The following is a 22,117-nucleotide window of genomic DNA, read 5'->3' as shown; positions in this document are numbered from 1 at the left end:
TCTCATTTGGACAAGACTTCCGTTTTCCTAAAGGAAGCTTTGTTGCCTCTAATAGCATCCTTTCGTGTTCTTTCACTGTGTGGAGGCACCTCCCATCTTAGACCCAAAACTGAAGGTTTAGATAGGACTAGATATATCGGAAGGGGAAATGATTAGATAGTGTTGAATGTAACTTGTTCCTTGCTCCGAAAAGGCTGCCAAGCCATTGCCTTCTGTAAGTCAACATAAGCCGTGTAGTTAAGCAGGGCATATGGGGATCCTGTTTGAAAAGGAAGCTTACTTGGAAGACTAACTTGTGGATCCTCAATTGCAAATCACTGGTACTGTTCATTGAACAATGCTTGACATTCAAGTGAGCAATGAAATATTGCCTAGTCAACTTAACTTACCAGCCTTGCATTATCTGACCCATGCCAATTGTTCTGTGTGATGTGCAATATGATTACTGTAGCCCCCCACAAACAACAACAACAACAACAACATATACTCTTTGGTAAGATTTCATTGTAGCAAAGAGTGTATTCCAATAAGGTAAATATCCAGAAACACACAATATATTTTTTCCAGACAAACAGAGCCAATAGAAATTAAAATGCATGGGAAGACTACAGAAGTGGAATAAAAAAGAGGTGCTCTTGTTGGAGAAAATCAGTTAGACACACAAGATGGCACATCAGGACATCGAGTTTGAACAATTTTGGGCTTGGGTGAATTGTCTTCTGCTGCATCCGTGTCACAGACATGCACCACGACACTTGGGGTGGACTCTGTACCTGCGTGCAGCTCATATTTCTCACCTGCAAGCAAAGACAAACATTTAGACTAAATGCTATTTAGCATCATAGAGCCCCACTAGAATACATTACTGCTCAACTGGGCAGTCAAGAGGGGCGTCACGGTTACAGTGTTGGAATAAGACCTAGGAGACCAGGGTTCAAATCCCCACTGAGCCATGGAGCTCATTGTGTGACATTGTGAGAGCCAGTGTGGTGTAGTGGTTAAGAGCGGTAGTCTCGTAATCTGGAGAACTTGGTTCGAGTCTCCGCTCCTCCACATGCAGCTGCTGGGTGACCTTGGGCCAGTCACTCAGTCTCTCAGCCCCACTCACCTCACAGAGTGTTTGTTGTGGGGGAGGAAGGGAAAGGAGAATGTTAGCCGCTTTGAGACTCCTTAAAGGGAGTGAAAGGCGGGATATCAAATCCAAACTCTTCTTCTTCTTGGATCCGTCGCTGCCTCTCAGCCTAACCTACCTCACAGGGTTGTTGTGGGAATTAAATGAGGAGGGTGAGAATCAAATGAAAAGGTAGGATATAAATGCAAAAATGGCATGAATGGATTTTGGACATTGACTCAAGACCTTCATGATGCCACTATTGTTTAAGTATCCCATTTGGGACACAAACTGTAACTGAACATGCTGTTGCCTAACCTCTCCCCCAGGGGGCAGTGTGTGATTGTTTAGTTTGTGGAGGAGCATTTTGCACGAATGCGCTTACCATATTTGACTGTAAACTGGCAACCAGTTCAAGTGGCCTTTGTGCTGTTCCACGTACGTGCGTTTTCTCCTTCACTGTAAAAGTCTTTAGAAGAGAGAGCGCGCTTGGGCAACACGAGAGATGCCTGCTCTGTGTACCTGCTGCGCAATACTAGGTTGCCCTTTGTACTTTATCGTATGACTTTCTGCACAAGCAGAGATCATTCCCAAACAGAAAAAGAAAGAGGCAGCTCTCAGTGTAGCAGATGGGAGGAAACTTGATTAGCAAGCTTTGCCGACAGTATCTATAAATCTATCCTCCTGATGAGTTTTATCGCAGTGCCTATATTAAATTGGAAATTAAAGAATATCTTGGGATTCCTATCTACTAATTCATGTGTAATAAAACATTAATGGGCTTGTTGACAGGATAAAATACAAAGGGAGAAATTACAAGTGCTTATTTGCCTGCAGGCATCAGTTGATTTGAGATGACTGTTGGTCAGCTCCAAGGCCTTGGTGGTCATTGCCTTTTGCTCTGCAACAAAGGTCCACACACGCACAGCAAATTGTTTGAGTCTGTCGACATAGTTGTCTACCCCCAAGATACAGTACCTTTATACTGAGATTCATTTTGTTTTAACAGTTGTAATCCTATCCCTATTTACCTGAGAGAAAGCCCCACTGAATTCAACAGGACTTAACTTCTAAATAGACATGGTTAGGATTGCTCTGCAAGTTTGTTCATTACTTGGCCATCACATCCTCTTAGTTGTTAATTAAGCGCACAAACACCTATGTATTTGAGGATATGTCATAGAATACAGTAGATGGGAAGAAAGGTGGCCAGGTGTTTCTTAGCAGAAAGAACTGTGCCCTCCTCCAGAACACAACAGCCCATCTCCTCAACTTCTCCAGTGGTCATTCAGACAGCAGCCATGAGCTGATCTTATACATAGATCACTGGGCTGCTTGCTGAAGGTGTTTAGCATGGTTGCATAATAATAATAATAATAATAATAATAATAATAATAATAATAATAATAATTTATTATTTATACCCCTCCCATCTGGCTGGGCCTCCCCAGCCACTCTGGGCGGCTTCCAAAAGAATATTAAAATACTATGATACATCAAACATTAAAAGCATCCCTAAACAGGGCTGCCTTCAGATGTCTTCTCAATGTCAGGTAGTTGTTTATTGCTTTGACATCTGCTGGAAGGGCGTTCCACAGGGCGGGGGCCACTACCGAGAAGGCCCTCTGCCTGGTTCCCTGTAACTTGGCTTCTCGCAGTGAGGGGACCGCCAGAAGGCCCTTGGCGCTGGACCTCAGTGTCTGGGTAGAACGATGGGGGTGGAGACGCTCCTTCAGGTATACTGGACCGAGGCCATTTAGGGCTTTAAAGGTCAGCACCAACACTTTGAATTGTGCTCGGAAACGTACTGGGAGCCAATGTAGGTCTTTCAAGACCGGTGTTATATGGTCTCGGCAGCCACTCCCTGTCACCAGTCTGGCTGCTGCGTTCTGGATTAGTTGTAGTTTCCGGGTCACCTTCAAAGGTAGCCCCACGTAGAGTGCATTGCAGTAGTCCAAGCGGGAGATAACCAGAGCATGCTCCACTTTGGTGAGGCAGTCCACAGGCAGATAGGGTCTCAGCCTGCGTACCAGATGGAGCTGGTACACAGCTGCCCTGGACACGGATTTAACCTGTGCCTCCATGGACAGCTGTGAGTCCAAAATGACTCCCAGGCTGTGCACCTGGTCCTTCAGGGGCACAGGTACCCCATTCAGGACCAGGGAGTCCTCCACACCTGCCCGCATCCTGTCCCCCAGAAACAGTACTTCTGTCTTGTCAGGTTTCAGTCTCAATCTGTTAGCCGCTATCCATCCTCCAACCGCCTCCAGACACTCACACAGGACCGTCACCGCCTTGACTGGTTCTGATTTGAAAGAGAGGTAGAGCTGGGTATCATCCGCATACGGATGAACACCCAGCCCAAACCCCCTGATGATCTCTCCGAGAGGCTGCATGTAGATGTTGAAAAGCATGGGGGAGAGGACAGAACCCTGAGGCACCCCACAAGTAGTAATAATAATAATAATAATAATAATAATAATTTATTATTTATACCCCGCCCATCTGGCTGGGCCTCCCCAGCCACTCTGGGCGGCTTCCATAAAAACCAAAAATACAGTAAAATATCACATGTTAAAAACTTCCCTGAACAGGGCTGCCTTAAGATGTCTTCTCAATGTCAGGTAGTTGTTTATTGCTTTGACATCTGCTGGAAGGGCGTTCCACAGGGCGGGGGCCACTACCGAGAAGGCCCTCTGCCTGGTTCCCTGTAGCTTTGCTTCTCGCAATGAGGGAACTGCCAGAAGGCCCTCGGAGCTGGACCTCAGTGTCCGGGCAGAATGATGGGGGTGGAGACGCTCCTTCAGGTATACTGGACCGAGGCCGTTTAGGGCTTTAAAGGTCAGCACCAACACTTTGAATTGTGCTCGGAAACATACTGGGAGCCAATGTAGGTCTTTCAAGACCGGTGTTATATGGTCTCGGCGGCTGCTCCCAGTCACCAGTCTAGCTGCCGCATTCTGGATTAGTTGTAGTTTCCGAGTCACCTTCAAAGGTAGCCCCACGTAGAGCGCATTGCAGTAGTCCAAGCGGGAGATAACCAGAGCATGCACCACTCTGGCGAGACAGTCCGCAGGCAGATAGGGTCTCAGCCTACGTACCAGATGGAGCTGGTAAACAGCTGCCCTGGACACAGATTTGACCTGTGCTTCCATGGACAGCTGTGAGTCCAAAATGACTCCCAGGCTGCGCACCTGGTCCTTCAGGGGTACAGTTACCCCATTCAGGACCAGGGAATCCTCCACACCTGCCCGCCTCCTGTCCCCCCAAAACAGTACTTCTGTCTTGTCAGGATTCAACCTCAATCCGTTAGCCGCCATCCATCCTCCAACCGCCTCCAGGCACTCACACAGGACCTTCACTGCCTTCACTGGTTCTGATTTAAAAGAGAGGTAGAGCTGGGTATCATCCGCATACTGATGAACACCCAGCCCAAACCTCCTGATGATCTCTCCCAGCGGCTGCATGTAAATGTTGAAAAGCACGGGGGAGAGGACAGAACCCTGAGGCACCCCACAAGTGAGAGCCCAGGGGTCTGAACACTCATCCCCCACCACCACTTTCTGAACACGGCCCAGGAGGAAGGAGCGGAACCACTGTATGACAGTGCCCCCAGCTCCCAGCCCCTCAAGACGGTCCAGAAGGATGTCATGGTCGATGGTATCAAACGCCGCTGAGAGATCCAGCAGAACTAGGAAACAGCTCTCACCTTTGTCCCTAGCCCGCCGGAGATCATCAACCAGTGCGACCAAGGCAGTTTCAGTCCCATGATGAGGCCTGAATCCCGACTGGAAGGGATCCAAATGGTCCGCTTCTTCCAGGCGTGCCTGGAGTTGTTCGGCAACCGCTCGCTCAATCAACTTGCCCAAAAATGGAAGATTTGAGACTGGGCGATAGTTGGCCATCGTGGCCGCATCTAAAGATGGTTTTTTAAGAAGCGGTTTGATAACCGCCTCTTTCAGCGGGTCTGGGAAGGCTCCCTCATGGAGGGAAGCGTTCACCACCCCATGAAGCCCATCGCCCAGTCCTTCCCGGCTAGCTTTTATAAGCCAGGATGGGCAAGGATCCAGGAGACAGGTGGTTGGTTTCACTCGTCCAAGCAGCCTGTCCACATCCTCGGAGGTAACAGATTGGAATTGATCCCACTCAACTTGACCAGGCAGAACTCTAGCACTCTCCCGCTCCGGTCCTGCTCCCACGGTGGAGTCTACTTCTTCCCGAATTTGAGCGATTTTATCTGCAAAAAACTTTGCAAAATCATTGCAGGAGATCATGTGGCCCGTACTGGGCCCCGATGTTGCAGGTGGTTCCGCTAAATTGTGAACCACCTGAAAAAGTCTCCTGCTGCTGATTTCTGCAGATGCAATAGAGGCGGTGAAGAAAGTCTTCTTCGCCGTCGCTATCGCCACTTGGTAGGCTCGACGTTGAGCTCTAACCTGTGTCCGGTCAGATTCGGAATGAGTTATCCGCCACCGGCGCTCTAGCCGTCTCAACGATTGTTTCATTGCCCTCAGATCCGTGGAAAACCACGGGGCTGTCCGGGCTCCATGCAATCGGAGAGGGCGCTTCGGAGCCAAACAGTCAATAGCCCTGGTTAACTCCACATTCCAGCGGGCCACCAGGGAATCAGCTGAAAGGCCATCAACATGGGATAAAGCATCCCCTACCACTCTCTGGAAACCATTTGGATCCATTAAGTGGCGGGGGCGGACCATCCGAATTGGTCCCACCTCCCTGCAGAGGGGATGGGTCGCAGAGAAGTCCAGTTGCACCAGGAAGTGATCTGACCATGGCACTTCTTTCGTTTCGCTTTTAGTTAGTGTCAGATCACCAACATCCATAGAGGTAAACACCAGGTCCAAGGCATGTCCGCGGCTATGGGTTGGGCCAGACTTATTCAGGGACAGCCCCATGGAGGCCATGCTTTCCACGAAGTCCCGAGCGGCCCCTTGTAAGGTCGTGTCGGCATGGATGTTAAAATCCCCTAGGACAACCAAGCTGGGTGTCTCCAGGAGAACATCCGCCACGACCTGAAGCAGCTCGGGCAGGGAATCCTTGGTGCAGCGGGGAGGTCGGTACACCAAAAGGAATCCTGTACTGCCCCTATTGCCCAACTTCCAGAACATGCACTCAGAGAACTGGGTCTTCCCAATAGGACGCCTGGTGCAAACTAATGACTTCCTAAAAATCACTGCAACCCCCCCTCCCCGCCCACATGACCTGGGTTGCTGTGCGTAAGAGAAACCTGGTGGACAAGCAGCGGCAAGGACAGGCCCATCTGCTTCATCCAACCAAGTCTCTGTTACACATGCCAGGTCAAGTCCTCCATCCATGATCAAGTCATGGATGGCAGTGGTCTTATGAATCATTGACCTGGCATTGCACAGCAGCACCTTCAGGTCATCCCTTGCTGATTCTAGTATCCATCCGGTCAGGACCAGACCCGGAGGCAGGAATAGTCCTCAGATAACGACTAAGCCTGCCCCCTCTGTAACGACATGGTCTAGTCTTAGCGTAGTGAGAGTGGGAGCCCAGGGGTCTGAACACTCATCCCCCACCACCACTTTCTGAACACGGCCCAGGAGGAAGGAGCGGAACCACTGTATGACAGTGCCCCCAGCTCCCAGCCCCTCAAGACGGTCCAGAAGGATGTTATGGTCGATGGTATCAAACGCCGCTGAGAGATCCAGCAGAACTAGGAAACAGCTCTCACCTTTGTCCCTAGCCCGCCGGAGATTATCAACCAGTGCGACCAAGGCAGTTTCAGTCCCATGATGAGGCCTGAATCCCGACTGGAAGGGATCCAAATGGTCCGCTTCTTCCAGGCGTGCCTGGAGTTGTTCAGCAACCACTCGCTCAATCACCTTGCCCAAGAATGGAAGATTTGAGACTGGGCGATAGTTGGCCATCGTGGCCGCATCTAAAGATGGTTTTTTAAGAAGTGGTTTGATAACCGCCTCTTTCAGCGGGTCTGGGAAGGCTCCCTCATGGAGGGAAGCATTCACCACCCCACGAAGCCCATCGCCCAGTCCTTCCCGGCTAGCTTTTATAAGCCAGGATGGGCAAGGATCCAGGAGACAGGTGGTTGGTTTCACTCGTCCAAGCAGCCTGTCCACATCCTCGGAGGTAACAGATTGGAATTGATCCCACACAATTTGACTAGACAGGACTCTAGCACTCTCCCGCCCCGGCCCTGCTCCCACGGTGGCGTCTACCTCTTCCCGAATCTGAGCGACTTTATCTGCAAAAAACTTTGCAAAATCATTGCAGGAGATCATGTGGCCCATACTGGGCCCCGATGTAGCAGGTGGTTCCGCTAAATTACGGACCACCTGAAAAAGTCTCCTGCTGCTGATTTCTGCAGATGCAATAGAGGCGGTGAAGAAAGTCTTCTTCGCTGTCGCTACCGCCACTTGGTAGGCTCGACATTGAGCTCTAACCTGTGTCCGGTCAGCTTCAGAATGAGTTATCCGCCACCGGCGCTCTAGCCGTCTCAACGATTGTTTCATTGCCCTCAGATCCGTGGAAAACCACGGGGCTGTCCGGGCTCCATGCAATCGGAGAGGGCGCTTCGGAGCCAAACAGTCAATAGCCCTGGTTAACTCCACATTCCAGCGGGCCACCAGGGAATCAGCTGAAAGGCCATCAACATGGGATAAAGCATTCCCTACCACTCTCTGGAAACCATTTGGATCCATTAAGTGGCGGGGGCGGACCATCCAAATCGGTCCCACCTCCCTGCAGAGGGGAAGGGTCGCAGAGAAGTCCAGTTGCACCAGGAAGTGATCTGACCATGGCACTTCTTTTGTTTCACTTTTAGTTAGTGTCAGGTCACCAACATCCGTAGAGGTAAACACCAGGTCCAAGGCATGTCCGTGGCTATGGGTTGGGCCAAACTTATTCAGGGACAGCCCCATGGAGGCCATGCTTTCCACGAAGTCCCGAGCGGCCCCTTGTAAGGTCGTGTCGGCATGGATATTAAAATCCCCTAGGACAACCAAACTAGGCGTCTCCAGGAGAACATCCGCCACGACCTGAAGCAGCTCGGGTAGGGAATCCTTGGTGCAGCGGGGAGGTCGGTACACCAAAAGGAATCCTGTACTGCCCCTATTGCCCAACTTCCAGAACATGCACTCAGAGAACTGGGTCTTCCCAATAGGACGCCTGGTGCAAACTAATGACTTCCTAAAAATCACTGCAACCCCCCCTCCCCGCCCACAAGGCCTGGGTTGCTGTGCGTAAGAGAAACCTGGTGGACAAGCAGCGGCAAGAACAGGCCCATCTGCTTCATTCAACCAAGTCTCTGTTACACATGCCAGGTCAAATCCTCCATCCATGATCAGGTCATGGATGGCAGTGGTCTTATGAATCATTGACCTGGCATTGCACAGCAGCACCTTCAGGTCATGTGGGTATCCCTTGCTGATTCTAGTATCCATCTTGTCAGGACCAGACCTGGAGGCAGGGATTGTCCTCAGACAACGACTAAACCTGCCTCCTCTGTAATGACATGGTCTGGTCTTAGCGTAACTCCTCCTCCTACCCGAGATCACTGAGATCGGTTGTCCCAACGCATCCCCCCCTGTGGAACATGCCGCAGCCATTTTGTTGGCTGGGACCCACTCCCCGGCAGCCCTGACCCCTCCCCTTAAGAACAAAATAAGGCCTTAAAACAATGAAAACAAAACAAAAAAGAAACCCCCCAAAACAAAAAAACAATACAAATAAAAAACTGTAAAAATTACAAATCCATCAAAATCAAACAAATTCCCAACTAAACATCCATCCCACCCCCACCCCATCCCTGCATATACAATAATAATAATGACAATAATAATAATAATAATAATAATAATAATAATAATAATAATAAAGAAATAAAAAGGTAAAGGAAAATTTTAAAACATTTTAAAAAGAACTCTGCACCCCTCTGGATCCCCCTGGGCCGCAGCAGCAGTGACAGCAATCGTCCCTGTGAGGCCTGTCAGGCCCCCCCCCTGGGCCAGATGGTGAGTGGCAAGAAGGAGCAGGGCCCTCAGACACCCACACAGGAGAGCTCCATTTATTTGTGTGGGTGCATGGAGGGATTCCAGAAGAGGCACAGCTACTCATAAAAGATCCTGCTGGCGGTTCTAGTCACAATCATGCCATGCAACAGAGTACAGAACATGGTGCCTCAAAACCTGAGCTTTTGGGGGTTTTTAAGCCACCTTTCTAGTTGTCCTTGCTTGTGAAAAAATGTGGATATAGGTAGAAATGCTATAGATCTCAGACCAAGTCGAGGTCTCATGGAGAAATACAGTCAGTGGTTACTTCTCTTGAAAACTGCAGCATGCAACCATACATCACGTTTTTCATTTAGATAAGAAAAACTCATGAAATGCAAGTATTAAGTTCTGTGATGCTGTACATGTTTCAGTTTCAGAACTACTCTCAGAACAAGAAGTAGGAAAACTCATGTCCTTGGAGCACACAGAAAATGTCCTCAAGCTGAAACTGAAGCTATCCATATAGATTTATTACAATACCTACCCAAGATTTGCACACAAGTGATTAAAAAGAGAACTTTGGTGAACTTAACGATAGATAGAATTTAGGTATTCATGTCTCTATTGGCTCAGTTCATCTTCTCTTCTTAAACTCAAATACCTGAAATTTCAGAATACCTACCTGATTCCCGTTTAGAAACTGCATAAAGGAGGTCATAGTTAGCAGCAGGTGTTGCATCGTTCATTGGCTGCCAACCTACAGGAGGAGAGGCTGGAGGAGAGATAAGAAACTGCTTTGATGGCTGGGGTGGAGCCAAATGCAGTTTGTCCCCTTCGATCTCAGAACTCCGGACCTTTACATGGATGAAAGAAAGAGTCTCACTAAAGAAGAGAAGACAGCGCTTTGGCAATATGTGCTAGCAATGCAGTATATACTGCCATTTTCAGAATATCATTGATATTGAATTTTGCTGGGCTGCTACCAACTGAGTTTGTTGGCACCCAATGACCATTAAGTGGAGCCACTTTTCAGAAGTTCATTGCATAAAATGTGTGTGTGGGGGGGGGGGAGGAATGGAAACCCCACATTTTGTGATAAGTCTCTCTGGAAGCTGAGAAATGTAGTAGTGAGATGTTGTCCAGTTTGTCCCACTGTCCTTTTTTACTTCTTTCTACATGTCTGATCCCTTCCAGCCACCTCCCTTATCTGCCCATCATTTCCCCCTGTCTCTGTCCTGAATGCAAACAGGAGCCTAGGATTTTCTTTGGTTATCCTATACTCCAGTTATGGCAGCTGGAAGGTATTGGATCAAGATTAAGTCCTACTGTGGTCTTGGAGATACACTGACATATGATTCTAGTTAAGTCAGCATAACATTATACAAGAGTAATTTCATAATAATAAATGATAAAATAATTCACTTATTATTTCTTTCCCTCCCTCTTCAGCCAATATGCCCATGAACCGTTTACAATGTGAAAAATAAAACAGTACAATATAAACATAGAAATGTAAAGCACAATAATGAACATTGACTGAAAGCACTACGATCCAACACATTGCGCTCCCTTGGTGCAGTTTGGGTGCACTCCCTGCACCAAAACGGTTCTCCGCCAGAGATGAATCATGGTTAAAAAGATTTCTGTTATGGTTGGTATCTGAAGAGATGGGAAATAGCTGGTAGACTTCTAGCAGTCACTGGGTTGTGTGTTTAACTATAAGTTTAACCATCACCCCCAGTTGTGTCAAGGTTTCTGTGTATTAAATGTTCATTTAATAAATATTTTTCAAGGCTCTGGAGGTGAAGATAGGTGTGCATGCTTGAATCTACTATAGAGAAAATTAAACCTTCTTAACCTTAGTAGGGATTAAAGGGATTTTAAAAATCCTTTCTTTAAATAAGAATTACTTGTAAGATCTTGAAGACATTTATGCAATAGTGCACTTTATTTACCTCAGTTATACAGCTACATTATGTTTAAATCTTATGTAGAGAGTTTCTACATCATGAAGTGCAATGACTATACTCCTGCAGCCTTACTACTTACACTCTTGAACTCTTCAAAATACTTGGAATGTAATGAAAAACATTATGATTAACATGGATACCAGTTAATTTACAACATAAGCAAAAATATGTACCTCATCACTCTTGGCTGTTATTGTTGATGTTGTTTTTCTATGGAACAAAATCTGAATAAGGTGTATATGAAAAAGCAGCTTCATATTGTTCTAAGACTTCATTTCTGCAAGTCAAAATTTATTAAAACACCAATAGAATATTCTAGGTATGATTCAATATGCTTGTGCTAAACATTCCATTCAGCACCCCAAGCAAGCCCCCAGCAACGCTGTGCATTGCACTTTCACAGGAAACCTGCAAGTTTCAGTTGTTCAAAGGTGTATACAGAGAGCAATCTTATACATGCATGCCAAGTTCAATGGAGCGCAGTCTTAAGGATGCAACCCAAAACATGCCTACTCAGAACTAAGGCCTACTGAATCCAACAGGGCCCGCTGCTGGGTAAGTGAGTGTAGCCAATTCCTTGACCTGATTATGTGTGGTCTCACATGTTCATATTCAAATTGGTTGTCAGGGGTAGAATGTGAAAGAATAAGGTTGCATGTGTGTGCGCGCGCACACACACACACACACACACACCATGACCCTCACAGATTATATGAGACTCTGTTGCCAATCTACTATTGCGCAGCATGAAACAAACGTAGCTAAAACATATGAGCTCATCCACAGACTACATACCAGCTCAAAAAAACATGTAACATAAACAATATGTAGTGCATTATCAAGGGACTAAACATTTGTAAAGTCTTTACACAAGTTAAGTACACTAGGAAGGCTGGAATTAGTTCTTTGCTATATGAGAAGCTGCAGCACCATGCCAGATGTCTTGAAACTCAACCATTATCTACTGAGAAACCATGTTTTGCTGGTGAGAGGAACATAGACCACTCAACCAAATAATGCACTGATTGTCTTGGTCCAAACTACCCAGCTTTGGGTGGTGGCATTTTTGTTTTGTTTTGTTTTGCTTTGCTTTGCATCTTAGCAAACCTACCCTCTCATGCTTTTATCCAAATTTATTGCACATTCATTCTCATTAGTTTGTGGAGTGGTTAGGAATTTTTGCTTCAAGCGAGTATTAATCCTTGCTTCCCAGTGCATCCTTCCATTGTGAGTTTGCTTCACAAGAGCTCCAAATCAACTTTAATTGCACAGCCTGAAGAAGGGGTGGACTGTCTGTACTAATTCCTTTCGTAATCTGGCACCCTGTGCCAGGCCAAAGTTTGGTGCCACCAAATGGATCTTCTCAATTTTGTGGTCCCCTCATCTTAGTGCTCTGTGCGGGGGAACTCCCTGCATCTCCCTAAATCCAGCACTGTCTGAATTTCCCAGTGTGTGGCCAAATCCCACTTAGAATCATAGAATCATAGAGTTGGAAGAGACTACAAGGGCCATCGAGTCCAACCCCCTGCCAAGCAGGAAACACCATCAGAGCACTCCTGACATATGGTTGTCAAGCCAAACTCTCGTTTAAAAAAAACCTCTGAGGCCTTCCTATTAGGAATTATGTTTATAGAAATCAAGAGAAATCTTAGCACTTTTTTCATGTACGCAACCACAGTGGCTAGGATTTTAATAGCAAAGAATTGGAAAAGTGATAACATCCCCACAAAAACTGACTGGCAAGCAAAAATGATAGAATATTTACAACTAGCAAGGATGACAGGGAGATTAAGAGGAAATTCAGTACAGAAAGTTAATAAAGATTGGATAATGTTTAAAGAAAATAGAGGTGTATTTCAAGACCTGATCCATTTCCAAATTAATGCCGGTGACCAAGAACTGAAATGACACTATGATAAATTTACTATTTTATTTTTTAAAAATTTGACATATATGTTCCCTCACATCCAAAAAGAAATTGTTGGTCAATGCAGGGCTATTATCAAAGATGACCTAATAGAAGATGCAAAGAAGGCATCTGCTGTCAGCATACTGACTGATGAGGCAGCTATCAATATATCAGGCAAGGAGAAGTTGTCCATTGGCTTGCGCTTCTTTGAACAACAAGAAAATAGAGTTTGTGGGTTTTGTAGAACTCCCTGTCCTTGATGCCATTACAACTGCAACAGCGATAGACAAGTTCCTGGAGGAAGAAGGACCGGGAGAAATCATAGAATCATAGAATCATAGAGTTGGAAGAGACCACAAGGGCCATCGAGTCCAACCGCCTGCCAAGCAGGAAACACCATCAGAGCACTCCTGACATATTGTTGTCAAGCCTCTGCTTAAAGACCTCCAAAGAAGGAGACTCCACCACACTCCTTGGCAGCAAATTCCACTGTCGAACAGCTCTTACTGTCAGGAAGTTCTTCCTAATGTTTAGCTGGAATCTTTTTTCTTGTAGTTTGGAACCATTGCTCCGTGTCCGCTTCTCTGGAGCAGCAGAAAACAACCTTTCTCCCTCCTCTATGTGACATCCTTTTATATATTTGAACATGGCTATCATATCACCCCTTAACCTCCTCTTCTCCAGGCTAAACATGCCCAGCTCCCTTAGCCGTTCCTCATAAGGCATTGTTTCCAGGCCTTTGACCATTTTGGTTGCCCTCCTCTGGACACGTTCCAGTTTGTCAGTGTCCTTCTTGAACTGTGGTGCCCAGAACTGGACACAGTACTCCAGGTGAGGTCTGACCAGAGCAGAATACAGTGGCACTATTACTTCCCTTGATCTAGATGCTATACTCCTATTGATGCAGCCCAGAATTGCATTGGCTTTTTTAGCTGCCGCGTCACCCTGTTGGCTCATGTCAAGTTTGTGGTCAACCAAGACTCCTAGATCCTTTTCACATGTACTGCTCTCAAGCCAGGTGTCACCCATCTTGTATTTGTGCCTCTCATTTTTTTTTTTGCCCAAGTGCAATACTTTACATTTCTCCCTATTAAAATTCATCTTGTGTAGTTACGATGGGTGTTCAGCTATGGCTGGCAAGGTCGGTGGCATGCAAATAATTTTAAGAAAAAAGTATGAGAAAGCCATGTTTTTCCATTATGCATCTCACAAACTGAATCTTGTAGTGAATGACTTGAACAATGTTCCAGAAATACGCAATACCATCTCCACTATCAAGGATATCATAAGGTTCTTCAGAGAGTCAGTGTTGAGAAGAAAATATGCCCCAAACATTCCACTCCTCCGTGAGACGTGGTGGTCCCAAAAGTACAAAATTATTGCCATTTTCAAAGAGCATTTTGTGAGCATCATTGAAAGGTTGATGAGATTATCACCAGAAAGAAATGGCAACATGTGGAAATAGGTATTACAGATACATTCTGCTGCCACCAAAGCTCAATTCATCATTGCTGTCGCTCCGATAGCCAAGTATTCTGTCTTATTGGAACTTGTGGTAAATGCTCTAAAAACCTGGATCTGCTCCAATGTTCAGAGTGCATCAAACAGATTCTTGGAGTGATGACAACTCACTGCAGTGATGCAGTGCAAGTTGCTACAGACCTCATTTAGGATACCTACAAGATGGCCAAGGAATTTGGAGTGGACTTGAGAGCAACATGGCTCCAACCCTCCAACGTCCAGCCCTTTAGAGTACTGGAAGAGATCCCTAATAATTATTTACTTGGACTCCTCAGTGTCTTCATTGGAGCAACAAATGGAGCAGGTGAACAGCATTCACCGTTCTCCCACTGATAGGGAACCCACATAAGGACTCTCTCCGGACTCTAGGATACCCCATATGGGAAACGGAGCAGTTTTTTCTTCTAACAAAGTGCACGTTCATAAGCAAAATACCCCAAATCTCTCATGGGTGGCTGGGGGCTTGGACACACATGTGGGTTCAGACACATACTGTAACAGTACTAAAAGCAATAATTATTACTTGATGGGTCTTTTTATTACATTTTTATGTGGTTGCACATCTCCCCAGATACACAAACTTGTTTGCATTTTTGTATTTACTGCTCCAGTGAGCTTTATATGAGAAGTGTTTCCCTGTCCCAGCAGGGCTGGTTGTGGTATAAACAGAACAAAAGATTAGGGTATTGATCAGATCAGATCAATTAAATTTTCCATAGTTTCTTGTGCAGTCATGTATTGCCTTTACTGAGGTCACAAGCTCTTTTGCCCCACACATTGCAAAGAAAATTAAACCTTGCTATGGGAGCTAAAATTCAGAATAAACATATCAAACTAAAAACAAAGCAAGCCTTCAACTACAGGCACGTTAATTGTAGTGCCATTTATATTAATGGGTGGAGGCCCTCAAGATAATGCAGACATTACATTAGAAGAAAGGATGGCCAAAATGCAAGTGGCTCATTCTGATTTCCTACCTCAGGCATATTATTATTATTATTATTATTATTATTATTATTATTAAGAGTGATACTGTAGTTTCTAAATAGTGAAGACACTTCCACTCTGGCTGGATACAAGATTTGGAAACAGGGAAGCAGAGTCAGGCCTGTTTATTTTGAAAAATGGAGCCTTCGTGGAAAGCAATCTATTGCCTGCACTGTGCTTCTTCATTTATTTATTTATCTTATTTATTGTATTATTTATTTCATAACATTTATGCATTGCTTGATTGTAGAGGACCTCAAAGCAGTTTACAAAAGATAAAATAGTAAAATCAAGAAATATTCATAAACATAATTTAAAACATACAAAAGTTAAAATATTAAAACTGATTAAAATTACCTCAATTTCCTAAGCATCTGAGTAGGCTTGTCTAAAGAAGAATGTCTAAAGAAGAAACAGGTACCAAAAGGAGGGCAGGGAATATGCCTGTGTGATGTCAAAGGCAGGGAGTTCCAGCCTAGCTGCTGCCTCACCAAATGATTGAGTTTTTACAAATGTGGAATGGGGATTATGTATCACCTGCAGTAGCACCAATTCTGCCGACTGAAGCAGTAAAATGGACACAATGTAAAATGGAGGCAATCCCACAACCAAAGAATTACAGAGCACCAAAGAACCTGGACAAACTTGCAGAGCCAGATCTCATCCCTGTTTTTGCACTCTGCTTCTCCACCCCAAAGGAAGCCCAAAGCAACATACAGAAACAGATGCTCTAGCAAAAGGCAAATGCTATGAAACAATAATCAATGCAGTTAATGATCAATACAAATGCCAAAAAACAATCAGTAAGTAACAGGGGGAAATAAAATAACCCTGCTCCAGCAGTCCATGAACAAAACCATTTGGCTGTTAAGTAAAATTAGACACATCTACCTGAGAGACAGCTGAAGCCAAGGGAAGAGCAAGCCACAACCAACTAATGCAGTAAAAAAACGCGATACAGTGGACCACCACAAAACAAAGCTTTCTAATGTCAAACTTGCCTTCTCATCACAGTTTAATACATTGTCAAAAAAACACCTGGAGGCAGCCCACCCTACTCTCATGTCCAACAGATGTGCCTCTGTGAGGGGTTGTGTCTGCATAGCACAGTCTGGAGCAGGCTCAGGAGGGGCCGGCGACACAGGTGCTCCAGGCTGTGGGGGAAGCCATTGGCCAGGCTTGATGTTCCAGGCAAAAGGAGAGAGAAAGGAAAGGGGGCGGCGGGCGGGGGGGGGGAGAGAAAATGGAACGGATGTGTGGATGTGAGTATGGAGGGGGGGATGACATCCAATTCTTCAGCCCACATTGTTTTAGAGGGGAAAAGAAAGAAACAGTGTGAGGCAGTCATTTTAAGGTATGTGTTTGTGTGTTACTGAGACACTTAGCTTGAACTCTGCACATGCCCTGGAACAGGGGCAACCAATGTGCCTCCTTCCAGATGTTGTTGGACAATTCCCATCGTCCTTGACCATTGGTCATTTTGGCTGGGGTTGATGGGAGTGGGGGTCCTGCAGCACCTGGAGGGGCCCACACTGGCTCACCCTGCCTTGGAGTTTGGCCGGGCTCTACTTGTTACCAGTCTCAGAGCTGCAGCTCAGATTCAACTGGAAAGTTTTAAAGAGACAGATTCTAAACTTCATGTTTCCTCTGCTGTGGCATCTTGTAACCAAGCAACTCTTTTAGCTGCCGTAAGATCTGCTTTGGCAGCTGCCAAAGTTTAAGCCAAATTTCTACTTCTGTTGTACATAATGTGATTAGTACATAAGATTTTTGAATATCATTTTTTGTAATTATTGTTAATTGTTTTTATCCTCTGTTGTACGCTATGGTGAAAATATTAAAGACTGACTTACAGACTCCCTGTACCGTGCAGCACCCACAGGATGTGAATATGCCAACAACATTTTTCTTTTTGCCTCTTCTTCCATCACAAAATGTGGGATGTGGGGCACAACATATGCTACATTAAGGATTCATTTACATATTTACCTTTTTGGCCCAAAGAGGTGAACAGTATATCAATTCAAAGAAGGGTGCAATAAAAGTACAATAAGTGCAGTGACAATCTTCAAAATAATATAAAATAGTAAAAATCACAAGATACCCCATAGTGGTCTACTTACTCCAAATACAATGGTGACCACCCACCGGGGGGGGGGGGCTGTCACACTCACTCACGCCCTCAGCCCTGTGCCGCCTCTCGCTGCATCCGGGATGCTTCATTGGTCCAAATTATGCCATTTGCAACTATTCTTTAAATGAAGGCTTTTCTCACTGCCTTTTAAAATTATACATTTTCACAAAATTGATCTTTATTTTTAGGATTGCTTTTTTGGCAGCTCAAGAAAAAAAGGGAAATTATATTTAAGTTGATCATGGTTCAATCGCCAGCGTTAAACAGAAAACCTAGCCCCTTACAATTGATAATTTTTAGTCAACATTATGGGTTTTTCCAAGTGAGTGCTCCAGGCGCATAGAACAGTTGGCATACTGGAAGAAAATCCAGAGAACCCACTCTCGTGGACTCACATGGCATTTACTATTCATTTCCTTATCATGCTGTCCAAAAAATGCAGAGTAACCAAAGATAATTTTGTTTATGCTAAAAGACTGGTAAATAAAGAACAAGGACATTTTGCTAAGAAATCAGCTTTCCATTAAGATGCAAAAAATTTTTGTTACTCTCACAAAGGTAATTCAAAAGCTATGTTTTTAAAAGCTCATACTAAGGAACAGCCCCATATTCTCTTCATCTAAACAGACCTACGCGCTCCAGTTGTTGTGCTTAGAATGACAGCATCTTATCTGCTTTATTGCAGCCCTTCAGTAACTCCCATTGCCCTCCGTCCCCTCTCCCCCGGAGGGGCAGGTCCATACCTTCACATCTTGGGTGGTAAAAACCTCAAGGTCCAGAGCGCAGGCAGCCAGAGAGGCGGCCGCACAGTCCATGCCCCCCTCCCCCGGCGTCAGTCTGGAAGGAGCTTCGCAGCCTCGGAGCTGATGCCTCCTAATTGCTCCGGACGCTCCTCCAGGACTAAAGGCAGCGGCTTTAAAGTGGAGGAAACACGGATGCAAATTCTCGCCGGAGCTGTTTCTAGCCTCCAACACAACTTCCAGCTATGCAGGCGCTGCTGTTCCATTTCGCATTGCAATTACATCAGCACAAGGACTGACACACGCTACCTCACCCCCAACTCGCACGTTTTATCAACTCCGGGCAGCACAATGAAGCAAACAGAATATGATTATAATAAACCCAGACTAAATCAATGTAGGCAGCACAGGCTGGCAACGGAATCATCATAGTTTGTGTTGGCAAAACATGAACGTCCTCCAAGGCATTTTGCTTTTCTGGATCCTCACTAGAACCCTCAGCCATTGTTAAAAGCCAACATCCCATCTTTTGTCCCAGCCACAACCTGTGATGCAGCAACGCTGCTACTGATCCCCCTTTGATAGGGTTGTCAGTTGCCACCACTTTCCCTCAACATAATTCCTGTGTCTTTAATAGCTGCATGAAATTCAGCAATTTCTCCATCCCCCCCCCGTCCCCCCATGCTTGGAACATATTCATCTCCCTGCAACATAGCAATTAAAGTTGAACCAGAATTAATGGTGGCAGAATAATGGTACACAGAAGACAAATCTCCATAAGCGTTTGGGAATGCTTTCATGTCCCGATGACCTAATTAAATGGATCCCATGCACAGATCCCACGAGTCCTCCCTAACCCTCTTCCAGGTTCCCTTCCAGGTGGCCAACATGGCTAACCAGGAGAATCTGAAAGAGCCAGTGGTGACAGATGAGAGCTCCTCAGCAATATGGTTGGAAGGTCCTACGATAATGCCAAAAGTTTCTCTGCTATCATGGAGAATAAGAGAGGTGGGCATTGCACTGAATGCTTGTAAAGCAGGGCCATGCCTCAGATCAATTACCCTCTTCTACAAACTTGCCCCCAGGAAGCTGCTACTGCAAAAGACAGGCTCACCTCAGACCAGGCAGGCTCCTGTCACAGGCTGCTCTGGGACTCGGGGCAGAGGAAACCGTCAGCTCAGGGAGACAACATGAGCTACTACCTGGATGCCTTCCCGGACGGCCATGTAGCCCATGTAGCTCTGTAGTCTCAGGTTGAGGCCGGGCACTTGCAACAGGACCAGCCGCTCTGTACAGCTTGCAACAGATACAAAGGACGCCACTCTATTCACTCCTTTTTCTTCCTTACTTCCACTTTGCACACCTGCCCTTCTTTTTCCCCCTGGTCAGTTTCCCAGGCAGTCTCTGAAGAGTTCCTGAGAGGTGGGCCTTTCCAGGGATGTGGGTCTGCCATCTTTACTCTGCTTCTGTATGTTCCAATTGAGCGTTTTCTTCTCCCCTCCTCGCCTGAGCCTGCACTGGATGTGGCAATGTAGTGGCAGCGTATCTCTGATCCTGGTGTTATAGAAGTATAGGATTGTTCTGTATGTTATGGCCAAATCCAGTACTTTCTAGGCTAGAAAACATTAATTTTCACAGCAAATAAACAGCAGTGTTTATATCCAGTCATGTACTTCCATCATAAATTTTACTGAATTGATGACTGAGCCTTTTCATAGCCTGTCTCTAGTCTTGAAAAAAAACAACAACAACCCAGCTCCTCTAGAAATACTAGGAATTTAATTATTAGGTTTTAGGATTTACAGTAGAATACAGGATATTTCATTCAAACACACACACACACACACACATGCTGCAGGCTTTGTCTTTTGAAAGCAAGACTCATTTGACTTGCAAAGTCCATCATTCTATACCTTAGTTGCCCTTGAATTTGGTAATAGAATGAATGGTAAACGTTCAGCTTTCTTATAGCACAGAAATGTCTGTCAGAATGTGCCTGGTTGTCCTCAAAGCCTTTTGACCAATGGGATTAAAAATAAAATGCAAACTGAGAAGTAGCTCAGGGAGATGAGTTCAATTGTTCTCTTTCATGCTCCGTAATGCTGAGGTTGCACTTAGGAACACAAAGATTTTGGTTCGGCAGCATCAACAAAATGAATCTGACACTATAAAACTGAAGTGTAGATTCCTGTTTCTTTTGCTTAGGCTACAGCACAGACACCATGGAGCACACATCATTACTGAACCGCCCTTCAATTGGAGCCTGAAAAAGAACTAAAAACCAAAAAGCATTTCAAACTTTAAGTAGAACACACACAATAAAAAAGAAATTATGACATGTTTTCCTATGACATTGCAACCTCTGTTGCAATTTTACTTAGGAATCCAGCTCTCATATGTTTTATCTTATTCCATCTTTCTGCCAATCATTCAAGTACCAAAATAATTCCCAAATCAATATACAGAAATGTTCATTTTCCTGTAAAAAGTCTTAAACAGTAACCAAAGCAATACTAGATTCAGGTAGATAGCGGTGTTGGTCTGACAAAGTCAAAATAAATAAAAAATTGTCCAGTTCAGATACTTCTGTTTCAGTGTATCCGAGGAAGTGTGCATGCACACGAAAGCTTATAACCAGTACAAATTTAGTTGGTCTCTAAGGTGCCACTGGACAATTTTTTATTCAAAGCAATACTGTTTATGGTCCTGTAAAAATAAGGCTAAACTGTAAAATTCCTGCAGAAGTATTTTATTTTGAGAGAGAACAACAGACTAACATAAGAAACTGCATACTAAAAGTTGTGACATCCAGCTTTGTTAAATCACCATTTAGTTTTAACACTCTTTTATATCAGCAGTGATCGTTGTAATGTTCTGACTTAATCACAGTTCCCTTGTTAGTATTCCAACAAACTGCCTCTGGCTTTACATACTCCCCCCCCTTTTTTTTAAATAATATTTATTAACAATTTAAACACTACAAAGAATAAAAACAATACAACACAAAAACACTACACATCACCAACACATTTAAACTAACAAAAAACAAAACAAAACACCACGATTTAAAACACATCAAATAGTTTCAGTATCATATCTTTCATTCACTTATTTCCGCGATCTCCTCACACCTCCCTTTTTGTATTCCACTTCTATTAACTGTTTCAGCAATTCCTTTCCATCTTTCTCTGTTTTCTATCCTACTGGCTTTACATACTTTGCCTTAGTGCTGTGTTGTGGTTAAGAAACAGCCCTGCCTGTTTCATTTTGTTTATTAATTCACTACTGTACATGAATGTGCTCACATGAAATCCTTTCCCAGATCCATAAACCCTGGAGGTTCTTTCACTTTTAATGTTCAACACCTTTGGTTCCCCTCCCTTCGGTGGCTCTGCAGAAAAACACAATGCCTTACTAGACTGGCAACATGAAAACAAAGCAGGGGAAACAGGTTGGTGTCGTCTCCCATGCAACTGTAGTGTTGGTGGACTGAGCTAGCTTGGCAGCTGCTGGGAAAAACAAAACACCAGCACCACCATTTAGCCTGAGCTACTGTAAATTGCTTGTTGTCAGTGCACTGATGGGTCATTGTTCCTTTTGACTTGCATGAAAACAATTTGTGGATCTGTATTTTGTCCATGAATATGATTTCTCGACCTTCTCTTCTGCTATACAACATGTCCTTGATACTGTACTGCAGTGTTTTGTCAACCCTGCATCCCCATATGTGGTTGGACTACATCCCCAGCCAGCTTAT

The 22,117-nt window shown here is 45.0% G+C and overlaps 1 protein-coding gene across 3 annotated transcripts in view; it reads right to left on the bottom strand.

Moving 5' to 3' along the window:
- Positions 1-484: 484 nt before the first annotated feature.
- CYP39A1 (cytochrome P450 family 39 subfamily A member 1) overlaps positions 485-22,117 on the bottom strand; it is a 78,752-nt gene continuing 57,119 nt past the window's right edge. For 2 of the 3 annotated variants that reach the window (XM_081855609.1, XM_081855607.1), the window contains 2 exons: positions 9,782-9,953; positions 485-797 (listed from right to left, as the gene is read on the bottom strand). In XM_081855609.1, coding sequence (XP_081711735.1) covers positions 649-797; positions 9,782-9,953 — 321 coding nt within the window. In that variant the 3' untranslated portion in view covers positions 485-648. The remainder of the gene's footprint in view (positions 798-9,781; positions 9,954-22,117) is intronic. The other variant, XR_014154880.1, reaches the window with a different exon arrangement.

The sequence above is a fragment of the Podarcis erhardii genome (genome assembly GCF_964252035.2).
Source record: "Podarcis erhardii genome assembly, chromosome: 3".
In the NCBI taxonomy this organism is placed as follows: domain Eukaryota; kingdom Metazoa; phylum Chordata; class Lepidosauria; order Squamata; family Lacertidae; genus Podarcis; species Podarcis erhardii.
The sequence above is the reverse complement of the archived record's forward strand: the minus strand, read 5'-3'. Positions and strand labels throughout refer to the sequence as shown.